At 34.8% G+C, this 24,986-nt stretch overlaps 1 protein-coding gene across 1 annotated transcript in view; it reads right to left on the bottom strand.

Annotated features, from left to right (window-relative positions):
- Positions 1 to 24,986, bottom strand: part of LRRIQ1 (leucine rich repeats and IQ motif containing 1) — a 106,116-nt gene that overhangs the window by 45,709 nt on the left and 35,421 nt on the right. The window contains exons 14-20 of the mRNA XM_057429353.1: positions 24,446 to 24,584; positions 21,812 to 21,921; positions 15,758 to 15,768; positions 6,164 to 6,252; positions 5,357 to 5,481; positions 3,990 to 4,085; positions 3,561 to 3,646 (exon numbers count right to left, since the gene is read on the bottom strand). Coding sequence (XP_057285336.1) covers positions 3,561 to 3,646; positions 3,990 to 4,085; positions 5,357 to 5,481; positions 6,164 to 6,252; positions 15,758 to 15,768; positions 21,812 to 21,921; positions 24,446 to 24,584 — 656 coding nt within the window. The remainder of the gene's footprint in view (positions 1 to 3,560; positions 3,647 to 3,989; positions 4,086 to 5,356; positions 5,482 to 6,163; positions 6,253 to 15,757; positions 15,769 to 21,811; positions 21,922 to 24,445; positions 24,585 to 24,986) is intronic.

The following is a 24,986-nucleotide window of genomic DNA, read 5'->3' on the forward strand; positions in this document are numbered from 1 at the left end:
TTTGAATTAGAATTTCTATAGAATTTTCTGCAGCCATGAAAAACAGGAATATTTCTGACATTATATCCATTTTACTTGGCTGTAATATTTCTGGTTTCTTGCCCACACTTTTTGTATTATCTTAATGTAGAGTAAAATAGTTGAAGTAGACACAGCCTACATTTGGTATCGTTAAAATACAGGCCACAACTTTATTTAACTACATAAACAAGCATACGTAACTGTAGTGGATTAGGGCATAACAGCCCTTAAGGCCATTATTTAGTGGGACTGGTCTACTGCAATATAAGCATTGCCTGAATCAACCCCTATTATAAGGTTATGCTACTTTAAGCTCTTCCTTGTAATACAAACCACAGCATTCAGTGCACTTGCTAGTATTTTCCATATTTTTTTCACTACTGAGAAGGTATTTGGCCAGACATATGAGGTAAGATACTTCTCAGTTTCTTCTACATATCTACAGTTTAACTCTGTACTTCAGCTAATCACTTTAGGTTTTCTGTCTAAGCAATGGAGATTTGTAAGTGCTTTTACAGTGAGATGCAAGTAGCCTGGTTTTGAGTTATGATTTAGGAGGAAATTTATAGCATTTAAGGTGGCTATTTCTTTACACAAAAGAATGCACATGACTAACTCAGATGTGGGCTTCTATATTTAACCAACTGTGCTGGAAGGAGGCAAAAGTTTTAGATGGAAAATTAAAGAAGAATTTCCCACACCTGAGAATGTTAAGAATCAAAGCTATTCATGACTGTCCAACACAAGTTCCAATCCAGCAGATGTCTTGACTATATTAAAGAGTAACTGTAAAACTCTTTTAATGGAAGCTCATTTAACACTTAGAAGTTGTGAATCTCAGGCTTAAGGCAAAGGAATTTGATAACATATGGAAGCAGACAGCATCCTCTGACAAGCCATTTGTTCCTACAAAAAACATCAGCACCTTATCATTACCTGCAACTAAAAAGATCTGCAGCACAGTATGATCAATAGCACATAAAAGATGTTTGAGATGATGCTGAAATCTTAGCATAAAGGCTATCAGTATATTTGTTAATAGTTTATAATTTCTTTGTATCTAGAACCTTCAGAGATGCTGTTGCTTTGCTTTTTGTCAGAGCTTAAACTGTAGTTTCTGCATTTACTACTGTAGTTAACAGTTACTACTGATGTGTAGTAAAGGGATATAACATGGATAATTGCTTTTTTACACCTTATAATTCACACTTTCAGGCGGATGCTGGCTACTTATTTTCTAGTGGGTAGCAATCCTTATCACTAACAAAATTATTTTATTGTAGGTAGCATACATTCAACTATTTTAAATCAGAAAGCTAAAAATGAAACAGTTGAAATTACACTGAGTACCTGGAAATTCAAAAGAACAGAAATAATAATGCTAAAAAAAATCCTATAATATTTCATATGCAGCTTATCATAGAATCATAGAATGATTAGGGTTGTAAGGGACTTTAAAGATCATGTAGTTCCAACTCCCTTGCCATAGGTAGGGACTCCTTCTACTAGACCAAGTTGCTCAATCAGTACAAAATATAGGACGCTCATTTCAGAGGAGGTGAAGGTGGTAGAATGCTAATAGTTACAGAAACATAAAAAGACAATGTTGTCATCTACTTATTCAGATTAATTTCAACCTGCTTTCAAATATTAGAAGGAATAAAGTATCTTCTAGAATTCCTTCTTCAGTATGGTTAAACTGACAACAATGTCCTAAGATTCTGAACTCTCTCTGGTTATACTGGAATTGCTGCAAGTATGAGCTGTACCACATGTAGATTCAAGAAAGACGCTGGCAGCCTAATGGACCTGGTTACAGACTCCTGACCTGGAGATGGCCAGCCTCAGGATAAGGTATAGCTACCCTAATTTAAATGCTGTGAAGCTGCTCTGTTCAACCAGACCCTCAAGAAGACCCTGACTTGCTCCCACCACTTCAGCGGAGGTAGTTGTTATAAAACATAATTATATACATGAAGATTCTTCCCACATGGTGAATATTAGATCAGGGTAATTTTTTAGTGCAACAATTGAGTTTTAACATAAATTTAAGATAAAAAATACTTTTTTAATTGATAATGGTATAGTTGGTCCACACTGACCAGTGTGCTGTATGAGCAAGAATAGTTGGCTTGATAATCTTTGTACTGAAACTTGATTGAGCATGCAATATTTTCAGTTATATTTCTTGGTTCTAGAAATTATGCTTTCTGCATAGCTGAAGAAAAAGACCATGATTTTAATGACTGTCAGAAAAATCTACACAGCAAAATTACATATACAGGTTATTTTTGTGCTTGAGGTAAGTCAAAAAGACAAAAACATTCTGTATGAGGTGGTGTCAAGAAGAGAAAATTTGAACCTGTAAAATAATTGTGCAAAAGTTTTGTTAGTTTTTTTAAAACTGGTAATATACCTTGAGACTATTCCAAGTGATACATTAAAAAGCTCAACATCCATATACCATAATGAATAATCTGAACAAAGTGAATACAAACATATCAAAAAAATCCATTAGAACTACAAAAAAAACAGGATAGCAAATTTGATATGCTCAATCAGACATTTATGAATGGATTAATTACTGCTAACATAAACCAGAGAGCATACGGAGAAAAGATGATATAACTTAATAAGCTTTTCGTTAAAATATAATGTAGAGGCCACCAAATGGAACATATGTAAAAACTTCAGCTGCACACCAGGTATTTACTGCTTGTTTTTTTTTAGGTAACATATTAGGGCATCATGAGAAGCCATGAAGATTTAAATATAGTAACTTTTGCCTCTTACTAATTTTTTTCCTTTCCATAACAATAAAGCACGGTTTGCTGATTACACATCTCTTTCTCCCCCTTACTCTCCCCAATTTACATTTATTAAATCTAAATAAAACTACATTTTCCAAACACCATTTAGAGTTAGGTCTTATCGTCAACCAGGTTCTTATATATTTGAATGTTTTTCATACTAGCAGTATTTTATTACTGTTTTTATCAACATATTCCATTAATATCTGCATTACCATATCATACTAACATGGTTCTAGGAAATGTTCATTGACACAAGAAGCAATTGAGAAGAACGAGAAGACAATTACAGAGGAGTTGGATACACATTATAACCACAGTGAATATTTAATACAAAAAATAATATTTCATTTCATATGTATTAAGCTATCATTTTCATAAATAGTTCTTGCATAGGTCAACATTTTTAACCTGCAATTCCCATAAGAGGAAAGCAGAAAAAGCACAAAATGCAGAAATATAATTTTCACATTTGGAAAAAGAGATACATGAACGAACAAACAAACAAATCTGTTTAGCATAGCTGTCAAATATTCAACTTAAAAATCCAGTGGATGTTTTTTATCACTGGAACGAATGGATTTAAACTGAGTAGTTTTTGCTGAATCCACCTTTATTCAAATTAATGTTGAACATTGTGCAAGCAAACTTTTAAAAGAGAGTAGCTATTCTGAGATTTAACTACAGAAAAATTACATTAATAGAACCTTTTTTTGAACTGTTACTTACCTAAATTTTTATTACTATACTTTTTAGGCTTCATTTTACAGGCCCTCTTCAGCATTAGCTGTGCAGTAGATATATCCTTAAAACCCCTAGGGGAAGATAATAACTTACTAAGCATTTCACATGTATTATGTTACACCAGCTGCATATTATTGTATAATACACTTTCAAAAAGAATACAAGTGCATATAGTACTTCTTATGCATGGTATGAAACTTTCTGAATTACACAGATAGCCTGAATATTTAACATTACATTATTGCAATTTATTAAGCTGCTCTTGCACATTTGTAAAAGTAATTACAATAATTTTTACTTTGGTATAGAACAAAGATTCTTGAAAAGAGGAACTTAGAAAAGGCAAGCAGCAAAACCCAACTGTACTGTGCATATACTTGGAAGTCACTATGTAAGCAAAATAGTTTAACATACCATTCTTCTGAAATTTTCTCTTCTTTTTGAGACATGAATGAAAATATCTTTCTTTCCTTACAGTCAGAGAGCTGTGACATTGTTCCCTTCCCTGACCTGAAAACAAAGTAAAAGAGTGGTACTGAAAGGTAGGTAAATAAGGCTCTTGGGTAACTATTTTGCAGTCTTTCTTATTCTACAAGTTGTTTGTGCCTTTTAAAAGCACTTTTGGAGCTTGGAAATAATACAAAAAAAATCTATTTTAATACTCCAGGAAGGCTTTATCTTGGAGAGTAATAAAAGTCTGCCATCAATTTGAAATTGTTTACATTTCAATTACTTGGAGCATATTTCAGTCCTTTCTCTCCAAAAGAATGCAGCTGTGTAAGAAATCCCTTTTTATCTTTATCTAGTCTTACAAATCTCTATTTCAACATCTATGTTATGATATATGTGAAAAATATAAGTTTTATGATTTAAAGTCAAACCTAGATAAATAAAAATACATACATATATTTTTATATTCTTAATTCTGATAGTTGATGAAAAACAACAACTGAATTTAATATATTTGATTTTAACAAGTTAATACATTTTGGAATCATAGAATGGTTTGGGTTGAAATGGACCTTAAGGATCACATATTCCAGCTGCCCTTGCCATGGGCAGGGACACCTTTCACTAGACGAGGTTGCTCAAAGCCTCATTCAACCTGGCCTTGAAAAATTCCAGGGATGGGGCAGCCACAGCTTCTTGCGGAAAACTCTTTCAGTGCCTCACCACTCCCATAGTGAAGAATTTCTTCCTAATATCTAATCTAAACATCCCCTCTTTCACTTTAAGGTCATTACCCCATGACCTGTTACTACATGTTCATGTAAAAAGTCCCTCTGCAGATTTCTTAGTAGGTCCCTTCAGGTACTGGAAGGCTGTTACAAGGTCTCCCTGGATCGCTCTTTTCTCCAGCCTAAAGAACCCCAACTCTCTCAGCTTGTCTTCACAGGAGAGGGGCTTCAGCCCTCTGACCACTTTCATGGCCTGCCTCTAAACCAAGTTGAGTAGGTCCACATCCCTCTGGTGTTGGGGGCCTGGTCATGCTCCTTTTGATGCAGCCCAGCATACAGTTGGCTTTCTGGGCTGCAATAGCTAATTGCCAGGTAGTGTTGATCTTCTCATCAACCAATGCACTAACTCTCCTCAGGGCTGCTCTCAATCCATTCTCCGTCCAGACTGTATTTGCACTTGGGATTGACCCATTTTTTTTTCCACTCCAGTAATATATAAACCAAATGTAGCAAAAGCATCAGAAAACAGTCTCAAGTTTTCCTCACTTTGATTTTTGTCAAACACAAATGAACTAAATATAAAGAAAAAAAAAATTAACTTACCTGCTATGAAAGCTACTATTTTCTGCTAAGTATGAATGTGGGTTGTTAATACACTGCCCAACTTCTTGTGGTGACAGTGGTGAACCATTTGAATGTTCACTGGAATGTGAAGGCCTAGAATACTTCTGAGCAAGAGAAGAAGAAAAATAATTCAGTCAATGATTCCTGCAAGTTTGAGTTTAAAATGTGCAGGTAAACCTGCACCATGCTTTGCAGAATCTGTTACCATAACAGAAAGGATTCTTAATAGTGATATACCAAATTAGACCTTACATCTGGGGACTCATTCCCTAAATATAATGAATTATACTTTTATAGGAGTCCTTTCTTTTAATTGTAGGAAATAAAACATTAGTATTACTAAGCTTGTAGCAAGAAAAGAAAGCTCTACCAAAACAAAAAGCTAAAACTTCAAAGTTTGTCAAATAACTAGCAGACATTACGGTTTAATGACCTTTAGCTGTTCTGAAAACAGTCAGCTGTTGTCATATAATGCAGATCTTAGTTTTTTTAAAGTAGTGTGTCAAGTAGCAATTTTTAATCCACTGCCAAATGTACAGATGAAGCACATCATCTTTTTTTCTGCTACTGTGAAGTGTTGAAATAGATCCAAAATAAAGAAAAAAATAAGCAAATGAAAGAAAACCTTAAAGAAAAATTGCATCTGGAGATGAGGAGGAAGTCTGAGACTTCTAAAAGTAATTGTGTTTTTCAAGTCAATAGATTGTCGTATTAATCACCCCAGAATAGCATATCCTTAAGGAATGAATAAAGACTGAAGAGTAAGAAGTTTCTGTGACATGTTACCTTTGGCCAGTACAGCTGGTTCAAGAGCAGGAGTGTTTTTGAAGGGAAACGGGTGGAATATAGAGTTAGCCATTCCTTCTCTAATGCAGCTTGCATGAATGAGTAAAGTTAAATAGTGCACTGATAAAATCAGTTTAGTTTTGATAGCTTTTTCAAAGTCTCTTAAATTGTCTTACTCATTCTTCCAAGTGTTTTCAAGTTGTATATCAGAACTGCTACCTGCAGAGCAATCACACTTAAAACACCTTTGGAGATCTGTATTGTACTTTATTTTTAAAAAATCAGATTAATAGTATTTGTGAGCTGCGTTTTTTTTTTTTTTGGGGGGGGGGGGGATATTCCATTTTTTAGAAAATATGCACCCTCTCTTTCTCAAATTCTTATAATTTTATCCCAATATTGTTAATAAACCCAAGTTATTCAAAACGACTCCCATACAAAGGCTGAATAAATACAGACCTAAGGTATTTAAAGGTCTAAAGAACATGAACAGCTTTGCTCACTGTTTTTGACTAGTATTTTATATCCAGATGTAAGCGCCTGATCCTGTCAAACCTGTTTTTGTTGAGTTGAATCAGTGAACAGTTTTCATTGAAACCTGGTGTTAAAAAAGGTGAATGCTATATGTACTTATTCCTTCAATTAATCAATTTTATTTTTGATGTTATGGAATAATTTGTGAACTAAAATAATAGCTTGGAATGAAGAAGGGTAACAAGATTAGGTGCTAACTTGTGTCTCTAGCACTTCAAGGCAGAATTCAGTTTTCTTTCATAAAAGCAAAATTTAGATTTTGTTTCAAACTCAACCTGCATACGACTTATTTTTCTTATAAGTCCTTGAGGTTTTTTTGACCATCTGTTCTTTCACTGTATTCTGATAAGTGAGAGAAATAAATTACTCCTACACAGTAAGTAAATACTGCTGAAGAATTTGGCTTCACTTACACAGGGCTCAGTCATTCAGTCTGTTCTTACTTCGGCAGCAAAGAGCCTGGGGTTCATTCTTTTGAAAATGTCTAATTTATAAAAGTGAACTGTGTTTCTCCCATTCATAGAGTATTCCAGATTGCATGATTTCTGACCCTGTGAAATTATCTTTACTTCAGATACCTTACTGTTTAGTTTGTGTAAACAGGACTTTGCATAGCCTTAGACTGGTGAAGAAGGTCTTCCAAACCCTTTGAAATTCTGAGAGACAAAAGGATCATATTCCGGCTATTTGAAAAGGTTACTTCAGGTAGTGGTCACATAATTAGGTAACTCTAAGACCACTCTTTTTTATTATGAGGTAATGATTAACCAGTATTATTCTTCACCTTCCATTCAAACCTAACTGTTCAAAATAAATTTTCAATAAATTTTGACTTTATTTTCATATCTTAAAAGGGATTTATTCTTACACCTTCGTTTCCTTGTTTCTGAACTCTCTATTCTTTTGTATGTTTTGGTTTTCATTCTTTCATTTAATAAATCTGGATAAACTCTATGCTCTCATGATTAACAGATAATGTCCCTTTATGACTCTTCCCCTTCCTAACATTTTAATTAATGATAAACATATAACATTACCCTTTTTACCACACCTCCTCTCTCAGGTGGTTGTATATGTTAAGAAATGTATGTAAATAAACTGTAGAGGCATGCAACAAATAAAATGTATCACATTCTTTAACTAGTACATTTACCTGCAACCCACTAACCCATATCTTCTCAGTGATTAGTCTTATGCCAATAATGACAACTAAGTGGCTGATTCAAACAATTTTCATTAAGAAAAGGAAAAAAAACAACCCCCAAAAACACAGGTAAAATCTATTCCAGAAGCAGACTGTAGTAAATCAAAACATAAGGTGATCATTTAAAGTTGTGAAACTAGTACAATTCAGACACAGAAGACTGATATGTTCATATCTCAACAGAGACAAAGATATGATATATTCAAATTTTGTAATTGCCTGGGGTCTGTGGGCAGAATGGTCAAAATGCAAAATAACTAGGAGAAAAAGGAGAAAATCTGACCAAAAACTGTCAGTGAAATCAGACATTAGTTCTCCTTGTCCTCCTTGAATTTACTCTTCAAATGCACTGCAGAAATCATATTTCTGGCTTTTCAGATGAGAGTTTTTCACTAATTTTCTAAGTGTGGGTTTGCAACCCAGTCATAGGTCAACTCAGTTTTTCGCAAAAGCTGTGTCTTCAACTTTGCTGGTATATAAAGGTTTATGAAAGTGGCAAATTTCTGAAGTATTTTTTTCCTCCTTTAATTGCAAGAGAATCAATACAGCTGGGAGGGGGTAGATTTCCACTTCTTGTACAATTTAAATGTCAAATAATCTAATTTTTTTTTGTGTGTACAATGACTTGTCAATTATCTGGCTACTCAGATGTCTTACATAAGGAGTGAATGTGATCCATGTTCTAATGTCAAATTTTAGGTGCAGCCTGCATCCCTAGCTACTTGAATTTCTACTTCTCTGATGAAACTGTTTGTGATAGAAATCAACAAAATCATGAAACATGAAAACTACCACTCCAAAATTGTAGACAATTTTTTGGAACAAAAATAACTTAAGCAGCAAGAATAACTGACTGAATCCTCCTGCTTTATAGTTGTACCATGACCCAATTAAAGTTCTTTGCTCTCAACCTTTAGGTTGAAACTCTTCTCACAAGTATTTTCTTACCCCAGTGTTCACCATTTATTAATTTAATACTCTTCACAGTGATTCTATTTCTTTCATGGCCTGTAAAATGTCTATCAGCGTTCTAAATCTTAAAAATAAATTTCAGTGAAAATCTAAAATTACTTTTCAAAGGTATAAATATGCAAGACAAGAAAAAAAGATAACTGATGTATCATTAAGCACGTTTCACACTCCTATGAATGTGTAGCATATTATAAAAACATACAAAACTGACATTTGCTTTGGCCAACAAAAATAAACACATAATTGATTTTCAAATATATGCTCTTCCACTATGTTTATCCCTAGAGATTTTGACAGTGCTATGTTCAAGAAACTTTTGTCCATATTTTCCCCCATAAATACAGTCCTAAATTAAAACTAATGCATAGTTTATGACAGAATTAACAATACTTAAGGCTAAAACCTACATCCATTTCTACTGATATTGTCCATGAAAAAAACAACCCAAAACAACAACAAACCAACAATCTGAGATGAATTACAAAGCAAATAAAATTATAGTGCTTGATTATATGGTCTACATAAACCGTTACAAGCATACATTTGTTTCTAAAGCCAAGTTAAGGAATCAATTTCTTAAATATTGAGGTATATATGTAGTTTCACACATATGTATAAATCTCATACAGTTGATTTAAAACACATTAACTCATCTGAAGATCTCTCAAACTTTTGTATCCTCCATACTTTGTTTACAGTGTTTGTTTCAAATCAGACTGTATTCATTACTTTTTAAAAGTTGCAACTTTTACAGGTACACAAAACATACATAGACCGTTATAAATGTTTGTTAAAACTTCACAGAAATAAATTCACTCTAACTTATGATTTGAAACACATTTTTAATACTTGACAAATTATTCTAAGGTTTCTTTAATTTTCCTTTTTTTTTTTGTGGCAGACTTTGTGTTTGTTTTGATTTAGCTCCTGCTCATGATACAAATAAAACACTTCCAAGACTAAAAAGAATACAGACCCCCAAATTCATTATTAAATACAATGCAATTATCCTTGATATCATTCTTCAACAACAAGAAGGTGCAAATATATTTGGGTTTGGTTTTTTTTTTCTGAATTTTATTATTAAAACTTTCATGGTATTAGCTATTTCCATTTATCCATCAGGATCAAAACCTATTTATCCTGATTCACAATGCATTTTTTTAACCTTTTGAGAATCTAACCCTACAGGGTTATTTTCCCTCTAATACTTCAGCTCATCATGAACTCTGGAGGTTTACGGGCTTTTTTTCTTTTCATGGCACATTATATATAAAACCTTTTTCATGTTGTTATTCCTTCATTTCTAAAACATTTCTATCCCTTCTTTTGCAGACTGCAATCACTATTTACAATCAAACATTAAAATCCTGTGGTCTCAGAAACAGAATCAAATCCTACAACTATTAAAGTCAGCGACAATGGTTCTACTAACTTCAACTGGGATTGAATGAGCTATTGAAAAGGAGAGTTTTAGTGCAAATATTATTTACACAATCTAATTCTAGGCATATTTTATATGCTCTGGATTATGTTCTGGAGTTACATAATCTTTTATAATGACTATATGTGTAGCTTGGACTGTTCTGAGTCCTATTAAACCATGAACAAAAAATAGCTCACAGAACACAGTGTCAAACCTGCACTCAGCTTTGAAGCACTTTGACAAGTAACTGTCCAAACTGTGCATAATGTTACCACATACTGCCTTTCATTTCTGTTAGATCAAGGAGGATCGCAAAAGTATAATAAAAACCAAACCAATCCCCAAAACTGTGCTATGGTTAGAAGCAGAGGATGCAAGAAGACATTAACAATACAGGCTGAAAAGGAAGACCAGCGCAGCTACAGGTTGGGCAGAGAAGAGATTCAGAGCAACCCTGCACAGAAGGACTTAGGGTCGTTGGTCGATGAGAAAATGAACATGAGCCAGCAGGGTGCGCTTGCAGCCCAGAAAACTAACCATATCCTGGGCTGCATCAAAAGGAGCATGACCAGCAGGTCAAAGGAGGTGATCCTGCCCCTCTGCTCCCGTGAGACCTCACCTGGAGTATTGTGTGCAGTTCTGGTGTCCTCAACAAAAAAAGGACATGGAACCATTGGAACAAGTCCAGAGGAGGGCCACGAGGATGATCAGGGGACTGGAGCACCTGCTGTGTGAAGAGAGGCTGAGAAAGCTGGGGCTGTTCAGCCTGGAGAAGAGAAGGCTGTGGGGAGACCTCATAGCAGCCTTCCAGTATCTGAAGGGGGCCTACAAGGATGCTGGAGAGGGACTCTTCACTAGGGACTGTAGCGATAGGACAAGGGGTAATGGGTTCAAACTTAAACAGGGAAAGTTCAGATTGGACATAAGGAAGAAGCTCTTTACTGTAAGGGTGGTGAGGCACTGGAATGGGTTACCCAACAAAGTTGTGAATGCTCCATCCCTGGTGGTGTTCAAGGCCAGGGTGGACAGAGCCTTGGGAGGCATGGTTTAGTGTGAGGTGTCCCTGCCCATGGCAGGGGGGTTGGAACTAGATAATCTTAAGGTCCTTTTTATGATTCTATGGTTCATGACTGCTCCTGAACACTACAATAGAGTAGAAGGAATGGGAGGGGAAAAAAGGGGTATTTTATTAAAAAAAAAAAAAAAAAAAAAAAGCCACATTGCAATTTCACAAAAAATGTGTGTGGAATTCTTTTCTTTAAAAAAAGAAGATTCACCCTTCAGTTCACCTGCCTGGTTTTGTCTAACTTGTTTCTCTGAACTTCTCCCCTCAGTGAGGCAGGCCATTAGTGTCATTTTCAGTTAGAAAGGCTCTTTTTCCATCAGGTTTTACAAAGTATCTACATGCATATTTTTTGCCCATAGAAGTGGTAGATGTGTCATCCCTGGGGACATTCAAGGCCAGTCTGGATGTGTACCTGGGCAATCTGATCAAGAAGTTCCTGCTCATTGCAAGGAGGGTTGGACTAGATGACCTTTGAAAGACCGTTCCAACACAAACTATTCTATGATTCTATGATACTATATTATTTTTTAATAAGAATATGTAATAAGACAAAAGAAACAAATTTGAAGGACTTTTCCACTACTTTATAGAATACAAAAAAGTTCTTCAGTGTGGCGATATCCTTGATTTCTACTTTCCTAATTTTTAGTGAGTATATTTCAATAGTGCAGTTAAAATCTAGTTTACTCCAAGAAAATAAATCAAAAAGTTAAAACAAAAAGATAAGTGGAAGATGGTATTTTAATCCAAGGCAGAACATTCATTAGCATTCTATGACTATTTCAAATAAGCTGGCAAAATTTCTTTTTGGGCAATACATGCCACATACAGAACTGTTTTTCCTACTGTGAAATATTCTGTAGTTTAATAATTGATCAGACTGGCAGGGGGAGTGGTCAGGCAGAAAAACCATATCCTGAAGGTTATGCTCACAACAGAAAAGGGTCTATTACAACCAGCCGTACCAGCCATACTATACTGTCTTTCATCTAGCAGAAAACTGTAACTTTCTCTCCTGGTTCCTAGCAAACATATTTCATTCTGTGGAGTATTTAATTCAAATATCATCTACTCCAGGACAACATCTTTAATTTCTTTTAAAACAAAACTTCATTTTGTCAAGGCCCAAGTATTCTTTGCTAGAAATGTCCTCTCTAAAAGCATAAGTAAGTTTTGAGAAACTTACTTCTTAAGAAATCACAAATTTTTATCTCCTGTAGCTGATACAGAAGGACCACATCGTTTTTCTGTGCTCATTTATATACTGGTGACAGGCTGTGATTGAAAACTTCCTTTGAAATTAAAGATCTGAACATATGTGTATTTAGCTTTTTATTTCACCCAGTCTTCTTAAGAAGCATATTGCTCTATGTGGTAGTTTTTCCGAGTTACTCAAGTTCATCTGTAAAGCTTAGCTCAGTGTTAGGAAGTTGAATATCAGTTCAGACCCAGGCTTTCTAAAAGACTTCCAAAGCTAATATAGCATCAAATACAAACATTCTTAAATGAATCATCTATTAGTTTAATTATTATTCCATTTCCAACACCACAAAACTTCATTCTAAGTTCTGCCATTTTAAAACTATATGTAAATATGTTGACTTGAATAAATTTATAAAAAACCTGCAGACTTCCTTTTAATTAGTGTAGTAATATATATTTTATAGAAAACGGATCTCTGAACAGCAAGCAGTAGAAAAAAATAGTCTCTTTCTCTGGGTTTGTCTTTCGTGATTTTTCACATATTTTATGTGGTGAAGATAAATAGGTTAGCACCCTAATAAAGGTTATTTTAACCTTTGGCGATGCTTCTTTTTCAACCCTGTCTTTATATAAGACAAGAGAATTAGGAAAGAAAGCTGGGCATGGCTGCATTCTTATGACTTCTAAAACCAAACAAAGTTTCAAGCCAAAAAAAGTAGCAAGTATCATCTGATTTCCAGAGAAACATTGCAATGATTAGTTGACCCCAAGAGATTTTATAAACTTAAAAAAGCTGGTTCATTACTAGAGTACATTCTTGTAGGAAAATTAGAGAACAGATGTAGTTGTGTAGATGTCCATTTATAAGAGTATGTATTGACAATTACTGGAAAAATTGTAACATTCTGTTAAGAAAAACATTCAAGAAAATTTTATTCAGGAATGTCTTATACAAATGAATGTCTCCAAAATATTTTAGATGCAGGAATCTAACTGTTCTCTCAAATCCTAATATATTATTAGGATATGCAATGTTAATATATATATATGTAACTATGTGATTTCTCTAGATATGTATAACTAAAATTATGGAAAGAATTTATTTCAGAATATATAAAAGTAAATAAATAATTAATATTTTAGGGACACTAAAAATTTTCATTTGCAAAAAAGGTTGATTATGTACATACATAATTAACTTTCTAAAAGTCTGAAACTTATTGTACTTCATGTCAGTCATTCCTGACCTACGTGACCCAAACTTTTCTAGAAACGCATTTTTGTCTTAAGCCTGACAAGTGTTAAAACCAAGCTCTGGGTCCAACATCTTTTTTTTTTTTCATACAAGAATAAACAATACAGATGGGTAAATGGTAACCTCAGCTTCAGAGGTTAGACATGGCTCAAGTATGCATAAGAAATGTATGCTTCAAAAAAACTTTTGAGATGTATATCCCCACCCACTTCAATAAACATCAGGCTCCTAGCACTGAATTCAGACCACCCCTCAAAAAGGCTCTCAGACCCCAGATGCAGTCTTTCCACATTAAAATGACAAGAATATTCAGGTCTTTCCCTCTCTGACTCTGCCACATTATACAGACTTTAGCTGGTATGTCCCTAGAAGCCTTTTCCCAAGTTCTTGTACCTGTGTGAAAACAAACAAACAAAACTTTCAGGGGCAATGAATCAAAAACCGCAGCAAACTAAACAGCCAAGGGACCACTCATCCTCACCCCTTAAATACTGTACATTCAAAGAATATAGAATTTCAAAGGAATATAATCTGAAATGTTCCATCAAGTTTGGGAAATCAATACTAAAAAGACAATAGAAAAGAAAGTTGTACTTCAGCTTGCATTTATCGTCAAAGGGAAGTCAGCCAGAAGCACAGGGTATTAAAAATAGACTAGTCTCAAGTTTATAGTCATCTAACGTTTAATATGTTTCAAAGTTCTTGTCACATGAGATATTTGACTCAATTTCAAGACAATGTTCCCTTTTTGTTTAAAAGTCCTTATTTCACAAATAATATCGAAAAAGTATTTGGAAGATAAAGAGCAAAGGACTCAGTTATAAGCATATTTTTTTTGAAACTGATGATCAAAAATCTCTAATTACACTAAACTCACTTAACTGCAAAGAAGATATGTATTAATTATCGCTCAGCTTCACTTATACAGTCCTCCTTATATGCTCCTAGCAATAATTTTTTTTATTTGAAATAAATTATGCACAAATGAAGCTGCAAGTTGAAATTTGTTGATTCATAACTGTAATCTTAACAACTTACTCTTTTGGAGCCTACACTGCTACTTTCTGGGAAATTCAAGAACTTTAGCAGCTGATTCTTTGGGATGTTTTCCTATTATTAACCAGATGATGATTTTAACAGTATTTAGCATTTAGGATACCTTAGCCCACTCCATTCAAGGACAAACTAGACATAAAGTTAAATAGATTTTAGCCAAATTCAGATTGCATTACAGGGTATGGGTTGTTGTTGCGTTGTGGTTTTTTTTTTTCCCTTCTCTATTGCCACTATTAGAAACTCAAGAACTGCATGGCAAAGAAAGTCCATTAGGGTCCTACATCCTTTTCTGAGGTACTGGCTCCTAGACAGTCAGCCCTAGCCAACAGTGGTGCATGGGGTGACTCTAGCCCGTATGTTGGACTTTGCAGCTGCTTTTGCTGAACTTCATGAGGTCAACCTGTTTATCTAGTCTGTGCAGGCTCTCTGAACATCCTGGTTCTACAGCATACTGACCGCTGCTCCCAGTTTAGTATTATCTGCACACTTGCTGAGATTGCATTCTACATGAGATTCCATCATACCGGTTACTAATTCAAATATTAACTACTTTGGTACCCCTTACATCCATTAATTACTGTCCCCAAGTTGGATTTTGCACCACAGAACACAACTATTTGAGACTGGCAGTCCAGTTAATTTACCACCCTCTTGTCCTGCCCATACCTCAACAAATTTTGAGAATAAGACTGCATGAGACTGTCAATGGCCTCGCTAAAATAAAGGCATTCAATATGCACTGCCCTCACCTTATTCATAGTACCAGTCCCCTTGTGATAGAAAGCAATAATCAGCCCTTGGTAAACCCATATTGGCTGCTCTCAATCACCTTCTTTCACGGGTTTAGCAATGGCTTCTGAGAGGATTTCCTCCACAACCTTCCCAGGAACTGAGGTAAGGTTGATTGGCCTGTAGTTCTTTGAATCTTTCTTCTTGTCCTTGAAGATGGGTGTGATGTCTGCCCTTTTTCAGTCACCAGTAACCTCCTCTAGTTGTCATGATCTCTCAAAGATGATAGAGACTGGCCTCAAAATTACATCACTCAGCTTGATCAATCCTCTTGGATGCCTCCCATCTGCTCCATGGTACTTGTATATGTTCAGGTGAGTTAAGCTGTGCTGCGGTTGGATAACAGCTGCTATGTTCTAAACTAAAATGACTTCAAGCTCCAGGCAATAAGACATGTATAGATTCAACTGTGGAGGAGAAAGGAAGCCGAGATCTCACTTTCCTCTTTGGTTCCTCCAAAAGTACTGCTATTTTACTCAATTACAGTATTGACTGTATCAATGGTCTCTTCTCACAGAGCACAAACAAGTCAGTTAGGATAGCTCCTGAAATTTTTAAATAGACATTACTGAAAAAAATTTTTTTTTAGTGGAAATCAAGGTATGTGGACATGGTAAAAATCAAACATTTAACTAGATCTATAACACAATCTACATCAACACTAAAATGCCAGTTTTAACATTACGCAAAAAATTAAAGAACTTAGAGAAGATATATTCAGTGATTTGTGATCCTTAGGCTCAGCTTTTAAGAGATTCCAGATGCAAACGTACTCACTGAGAAGAACTGATGGCTCTCTTATTACTTCCATTTACGACGAGGCATTTGGCTTAGAATGGCTTTTCCTTTGAGGCTACAGTAATGAGTCTAAAACTCCACAGAACTAAGACTTTTGTACTTTTGTATATTTTTTCCATTGCTTGGCCTATTTATTCAATTCCAATGCTTTACTTTGTCTTTAGAGGAATAAGACTAGGAAGTACAATTAATTACATCACTATACTTTGATATGTCATACATGCTAAATATAATTTAGAAAAATACTATGCCATTTGGCTAAATATCTTTAGTGTCACGCATCATTAGTGGACTTAGAACTGAGATCTCATGGTGGAAGGTCAGAAAGCAGTCAGAACACATTCTGCATGAGCTGTAAAGCTGGAGTGCTAGCAACAGCCACAACTCCTAATAGCTGTGTTTGTGTTTATCAGATACTGACTGCAGCAATCTACTTCCAAGCCCAGGATATCTATCAGATAACTAGAAAACAAGATTTCAGCTTTTTAAATAAGCCTCATTGCTGAAAGAGGTAAAAAAGGGTCTTTACGTATCTGATGATGCCACAGACTGAGAATGGCATGCAATTCCTTAACATAGCAGCTGAAGAAGCATGATCATGCTAGGACATTATTGATACACAATTACTGAGAAGATTGTTCTTCAAACATGTTACTTAGGAGAGAGTTTTTCCCCTCCTTTTTAAAGAGAATGGATCTAACCAAATTTCATCATACACTTTTTTGCTTTTCTACAACATTGTAACTTTGTCATAACTTTGCTGAAAAAAGGATCATAATCTCTACAATATACCATACAGAAAGGCTGGATACTGATCTGACATTTATAAGCAATTACAAGAGCTAGACATGTGTAAGTGTGTCAAGATACAAGAAATATTATGGAGGTATTCTAATCCATAGGCTACACTTATTTCCTGGCACTAGCCAGAAAACAGACAGAAAACTGTCTGTAAAAGATTGATCTGAAATCAGACCCTGCTGTCCATTGTCTCAAAGATTGGTATGAGAAGCTGAGTCTCCAGTTGGACCCTGACACTGTCACAAGCCCACAGTCACAAGCTCAAGGCCTGAGACAAACCACATTACAAAGGATTATATTTGTATATGCATGTGTCTAGTTTTGACATGTGATAAGAACACTAAAATGAGGTGTAAAGAAATTGTTGTTCTAATTGCTGTTTACTTTTCAAGAGTTAGCATATATAACATAGTTTTTCTTCTCTCTCCTCCCCTCTTCCCCCTGCACTCCCTCCAAAAAACAAAACAAAAGAACCTCCAGAAAACAACACAGAGAACTGCATGGAAGGCAAGCAAAAAAAACAAAAAAAAAGGAATGGTTATGCATCTGAGTTTGGATATGTAAAATGTGAAGGAAATGTGAAGGAAACTCCTGGTCTATAATTTCAAAAAGATTGGGATTTTAAAATTCTACATAATAAAGCTCAGAAGCAGGACGTCTCAGGAAAACTAACTTGCTCCCTTTGATGAACAGTGACAGTTTTCTTTTTAGCTTGGTTGCAATTTACAAAGTTACGTTCTCTTTTGAAAAGTATGACTAGATAGCCCTGATTTAAAACCAAATTCAAAAAAAATGATGTTTTGAGAAAAACAGTATTTACATTCTGTGCTATGTAACCACAATTACTGGTACTTACCTTGATGAGAATAAGACATATGTCCATATGCTGACTCAGTGTAGGAAAAAAATTATTCAGTAGTGTTCTGAGTAAAAAATTGTCTTAAAACTGATCATATTTAAATGGTTCAGCTTTCTGTCACATTGGCAAGTTCAGCCATTTTGTATTTGGCTTTTACCATATTCACATTGAGAAAATAACAATGCTGATGGTTACACAGTACAGAAAGTAAGAACTGTGTCAAGCAAATATGTTGTCAGATTTTGTCCACCAGAGGTGAAGTGAGCTCCGCCTTGTAGATCATTTGCTACATGGATGGACTGCTGATGAAAGGCTGCCTTAAGATCAGCCTTCTGGAGCATATAAGGTGGAATTCTCCAAAGTCCACATGAAAGACATGAAAATATCACTAAATACCAGACTCATACTTTCTGAGACATATGTTGGCCAGATCTTTCATGTCATCTCGTATAGCCTGTTTGCACAATACAACAGACATAAAACTCTACTGCCATCAATTGCTTCTGAATGTCTTTGGCAAGGTATGATGTGACTACAACAAGATACCAGTAATCGTTCAGGTAAAAAGATTACTAATCCTGCTAATGTGAACAAGATAAAGGCCTTTCCTCCAGGTCAATCACATGCAATTCATTTTTCACATGATGTGGTGCCAAACTTCTGCTAAAATATACCACTGTTCATCGAGCATAAATGAAGTAAAAAGAGGAACTATCCAAACTGAATTCTGCAGTGCAAAATGGTGTCTGGATATTTTTCTCTTCTTTCACACCCTAGCATATGGGATCTCTTAGACCCAGCAATATATACTCCTCCCTACATACTTGTTTGAAACACAACAGATAGGCACTGATATATTTTGGCTTTGCTTCAGCTGTGAAACACTGGGGACAGAAAGAAACACTGAGGACAGAAAGAAACACTGAGGACAGAAAGAAACACTGAGGACAGAAAGAAACACTGAGGACAGAAAGAAACACTGAGGACAGAAAGGAGGGAATAAGCAGTATAGACTGTTCAAGGCTTCTGCTGCATATTTCTGCAGAAGGAGAAAGTCCATGTGATTTCGTATTGCCCAGCTGCAGAGAACGAAACAGCTAAAGATGCATGGAACCAGGCAATCCAACACCAAGCAACCTAGTACTGAGGATGGCTAGTCTGGGCTAGACAGAAGAGAGTGTAGCCCCATTTTAGTTAAGCCACATTACTTCCCCCAATCAAACTCTTTAGTACAGACAAGATATATGCTTGGGGAAAAAAAAAATAAATAAAAAACGGTAAGACAAATATTGCACGGTATAAGTCTAGTTACAGACATCAATCTGGAACACTGAAATGCTCACTCACTGAACAAAGTATATCTTTCATGGGCATATACATTGTAAATTTATCACATACACTGCTCTGTAGAAAACAGATGTTCTTACATTTTTCATCACAAGAAGCTAAGGGCTCGAGTAACTTTTTTGACATTAGTCCCCAGTTCAGTATTTGAGCCAGCTGTGCAAATTAAAACGTCAACTCGTGGGTCTCCTGTCATCATCTGAACCTAAACACTTTCTCTGAGAATTGCTCCTTAGACCTATTTTTTATTTCTTTCCTTATAAACTCAATATCAATTTTGAAAAAAACACAACCCAAACCTCAACAAAAAAGCAAACCAGGAAGAGCTGTGTGGCAACACCAGAGGGTGATACAGTGCAAGCCTCTCTGCCTCAGGAGCACCTGCCCAAATGAGATTGCCCTCCTGAGAGACAGATGAAATAAAACTGCCCACGTAGTTTTTTGTTTAGTAATTAAAATAAAAAAAATATCAAGACACATCACAGGATTATTTGGGCCAAACAGAGTGAAACAAGAATGACTAAATTGAATTACAGCATATAAGACTCTGGCCTACTGACTGAATAATTCAAACCAGGATATTTTCCTTCTTTAATATACGAACAGATACTTCCTTCCTGTGTGAAGAAATAAATCCTTCAACTTTCTGCTTTTTATTATTTTAGAAAGAAGCCAGGGATCAGAGAACATCAACTAATGAGACTGTTCTTTTTTGTATATATATTCCAAATTAAAACAAAATAAAAAAAAATCCTAAAATTTAAGCCAGATCTCTATGTTTACACAAACACATTTCCTGTCTACCAAATTATTCCTGGGACTCCTGCCTCAAACATTTTGCATGGTCTTACAATAAGACAGTAATTCTGAAAAGTGTGTTAAAATAGCTGCTGAAAGGTAGAAGAGAAAAATAAAACTACTCCAAGTCATCAAGTCAGTGACAATAATTTCATACAAACCCCAACAAGTGGCAAAAAAGGCTGATACTCAGATGACTGAAGACTGATCAACTGTAAACTCTACTGTTTCAACTAACAACATATTTGGTTTCATAACTCTCTATGACCCATACAAACATGTGATCATAAACAGGATTTAATCCTGCCAGTAGCAGGGCTATCACATCAATCTCATTTGCAAAACGTCAGTGTAATATTGATAAATTGCTCTTGCAAAGATGCGGCAGCTGAATAAGCACATTCAGAGACAAGGGCTCATGAAAAAAACCCTCAGTCATATCCTCTTAGGTCTCAAAAGGCCAAATTGTTATCAGTTTTCTTTGCTTTACCTGAAACCATTAAAAAAAGAAAAAAAAAGAAAAAGGGCAACCAACAAATGCGAACAGTGAAAGAAAGCTGCGTTCCAGACAAATACATAGGTAAGTCATCAACAGCTGCCTTACCATGCTTACTGAGTTTTGAACTTCCCCTTTATACTATGCCTTTTGAGGTTATATAAGATAAAATTAGTTTAAAGATTCTTTTCTTGCTTACTGAATGAAAATATTGATCCTGTAGACCTTTTTTTTCACTTAATTATTGCTAAATTCAGTTTTGGATGTGATGCTACTCCTCAGTTCCTTTGGAGCCTGCTTTTATTTCTTAGAATGGAAACTTCGGAGCCAGTTAAAATCTTCTGAAACTGAAAGAACATTATTAACTCTCTAATTTGTGAAAATTACTAGAAATGATGTCTGGATTTTATGCATCACAGACCTAAGTGTGAGGATTTTTTTTTCCCAATTTAACTATATTTTGCTTCGTAATTTACTTTTGTATTCAGACTCGTAGTCGTTTTAGTACTATACCCATAAGACAAAAGAAGAGCTAGTAAGCCTGATTAACCTCTGGTTTTGGGTGTGTGTTCCCTTCATTGGAATATCGCAACACTGAAACTCAGCTATATTTTCAGCTATATTATTGTTCTCAGTCTATCCTGAAAATGAACAAAATACCTACTCAAATTTTGTTGACATTATAATCTGTTACTAAAATACTAAAAAGCTAAACATTTTAGAACAAAAGTAGCTGTTTCCTTATTCTCATGATTGTCCTTTAAGTGTAGAAATCCATGGGATTCAATGGTAGGTGTGACATTAACAGCAAGGCAACTACCAGGGCATCTTGAAGAGCAAGAAGCAATTAATCCATGACAAATACATCTAAATGAGCTATATATAACAAATGCTTCTTTATTTCTGGACATCCAAAACGTTAATTCTAGCTCTGGTAGTCCATTCATGGTCTATTATTTCCAACAGCTACACAATTGCTTAATAATAATAATGTTTATTTTTTACATAATTTTTTTTATGGTAATGATTGTGCTTACTTCAGAAAACATGAAATCATCCACATTTATTTCTTCATAGTCATCCTCTACTTCATTGCTTTTAACAGCTGCAAGAGCACTGGCCAGTTTCTTTCGCAAAAGAAAACCCTTCCAAAATGCCTAAACAAAAAATTTAAAGCATGTTATACAAAGCCATAGATCAACCCCAAATCCAGATTCTCTGTGTTATCCCATTAGGAAGATAAAACATCTTGGGCCTTGGTCTAATAGCGCAGTGATCTGTTTTTTGAACTTTATGTGACATTTAAAACTACAAGACAAATTAAATGCCAGCATATGTCTAAAGCTTAGAGTACTCAAGAGGCTCTCCACAAGTAAGCAGAAAGGAATCCTGCAACTCCCTCAACTACAAACCTGGGTCAACTAATTAATTATTTGACAATTCCTTCAGGGACTATTATAAACTGAAAGGAAAGGCTACATAAGAAAAAGTTGAGTGTCAACTTTCAAATTTCTGAGAATAAAAATACACTTGTACTAAATGTCTCACAGTTTACAAGTAGCAGTTCTTAAAGACATTTCATGCAGTTGACCTAGGTCAGTTACTCTTTCTTAACTAAGATCTTTACTTAAAAAAAATATTACCAGTAGACATAATCATATCTAAGAAAAAGGAGCACATTAGGAATTAACTGATAGAAAAAGAGGAAGGGTGTGAGGAACACATGCCAAGCTTTAGAATCAGATCCAGGAAAACACTTCAGAGATCAAAATTACATAGATGAAATTAAGAAAATTAAATACAGGACTGCAATTTTCCTCCAACACCATTGAAGTTCAAGACACCCTAAGCATTTAAAGCACCATGTAAAAAAATTTCACTTTGCTGAAAGATGTAGTGTAGTCCACATTTAATAGCTTTGCAATGAAGGCACTAAAAATAGGAAGGTTAAATCTTATATTCTGTCTTAATGTTTAGTTTATTAATTTTTAGGAAACTATTGTCTAACTGCATAGGATATCGAAAATGCTACTGGTTTTAGACACACAATTCCTGATTATTATAAAAAAAAAGATTAAATGTATTAAAATTGCTTTCTTACAATTTAATTGTTCCTATTTTCCTACAGATCTTCATAACTATTCTGATAAAATATCCTTAGGTTACTGAGTGATCACATGAAAAAATATATTTAATACAACAAATATGATCAGTTTTTACAAATGCAAAGGAGAAAAGGAATCCTAATAGTATATGCAGAAGGATAAACTGTAAGGCAGCTGTTAACAAAGATCTATGAAAGCAACACGTCAGTGCTCATTCACGATCAAAAATAAAAATTATATATTAGTTTTTAAGAAAGAAGATGAAAACTGCCTTAGAGAACAAATTCATGATATATCTTCCCATGGAATTCAGTTCTAGTCACTTTAAAAAAGGTTATAATAGAATGAGGTAAAGGTTCATAGAGAGACAAAAAGATAAAAAGTACAGAGTAACATAAAGAGAATAAATGGACTAAACTTTTATTTACAAATGAACAAACATAAGAATAGATATAAAGAGATTTTAAAAAACATGAAATACACAGAAGATAAATAGTGAAAGACTATTTTCATACTAACATGGAATTCTGAGGTCTGAAACAAATGAAAGGACATTTTAATCACTATATGAATTTGCGAAACTTCACTTTAATATGTAATATAAGTCAAATATATAACTAAGTTTAAAAGTTTATAAAGTTTATGGAGATCAAATAATATACTACCTAAGCATTATATTCCAGAGAAAAATTTTAGCTCAACTTCCCAGATAACTGACTGCTGTAATATGATTCTGTACTCATCCTGTTTCTTAGTATGCACATTTACTAAACATTTTGCTACTGCCAATTTGTTGCATAGATACTAATGAGTTACTTGGATTTTCAGTTTGAAAATAGAACTTAGAAACCTAAATCACTTTGGCACTGTTGACATTTTTATAGAAGACTTACAATATAGAATCCTTTTAAGATAACTTGAAATCTGGAATCAATACAGGGTCTGTTTGTTTAAAAACGCAGAAAACCCTATGAACCCCATGAACTCTGCAGGTAAGTAAACTGGTTAGCAAACTAAACAGAGTCAAGGCATGGACTTCAATTCTTGCACATAGTAATCCATTCTGTTTAACTCTTAGCTCAGTATGTACCATAGGACAGCCTATGCCATGGTCTGTTCCCAGTGTCACTATGGACAGGGCAATCCTGGGTTCTGAAGATGGGGAGAGAGGGAAAGTGATAGATTAATAAAATAGAAGAGATGGGAAGAATAGTTAGTTGTATGGCTATCATAAATGATGTACCAGTTACGGAGCATCTGTTAGTTTAATAGCATAGACATGCCCCAGTAAGAACATGGGCACAGTATGTCTTAAGCATAATATGAGAATTAAATCAAGCAAAACTAATTCAGGGAAATAGTGAAAAAGTGAAAACATTTTTATGCTTCTATTAAACTTTTTGTAGAGAAGGCTCTCTTTTAGAAATATTAAGCTGATGATAAATGTTTAATTATGAAACTATTCATCTTTCACTAATAAAATCTTAAACAAAAATAGAAGATGAGAAGTACACAAAACTAGTAAGGTTTTTTTTCTTATGAAATTTATAAAGTAAAGCCAATACCATAACCCAACCTGGATTAGTGTGGCAGCTTGATGCTTCTGTCTCAAAGACTCGATAAAGTGATGATTCTCTGGTTTTATGCAGTCGGTTTTCCTCCTGGCATGGTACTGCCGCCAAAAAGACTGGATCACTGATGCTGCCATATGTAGCCTTACAGAGATATAAATACTTTTATGAATGACATAGCCTCAACAGTACACTGGATTATTATAGCTGTCAATTATAACCATAAAGCACAGTACTATGCGTTGAGACAAATGGAAGGCACTGCTATTAGACCGTTGAGAAAGTACAATGCAGATGTGACATGTACATTCAGAAACACTGGAGGATATTCACATCACATAGCTTTGGAAATCCAAATATCCAAGTGGACTAATTCCCACTAGGCTCTGTTCCCTGTATATTCACTGGAGAGGAAGAATCTCCTAAAATGAAGGGGTTTAACAATGACAGAATAAACTATTGAAGGGGTCCACTTATGTCCACTGTCCAAAAGGAAAAAAAAAACAAACAAAACTAAAGAGAGCTAAATGCTGAAAACTGCATGAG

Source organism: Pezoporus wallicus, unplaced genomic scaffold (genome assembly GCF_028554395.1).
Source record: "Pezoporus wallicus isolate ANWC-B61680 ecotype Strahan unplaced genomic scaffold, APGP_CSIRO_Pwel_v1 contig_5069, whole genome shotgun sequence".
NCBI lineage: Eukaryota > Metazoa > Chordata > Aves > Psittaciformes > Psittacidae > Pezoporus > Pezoporus wallicus.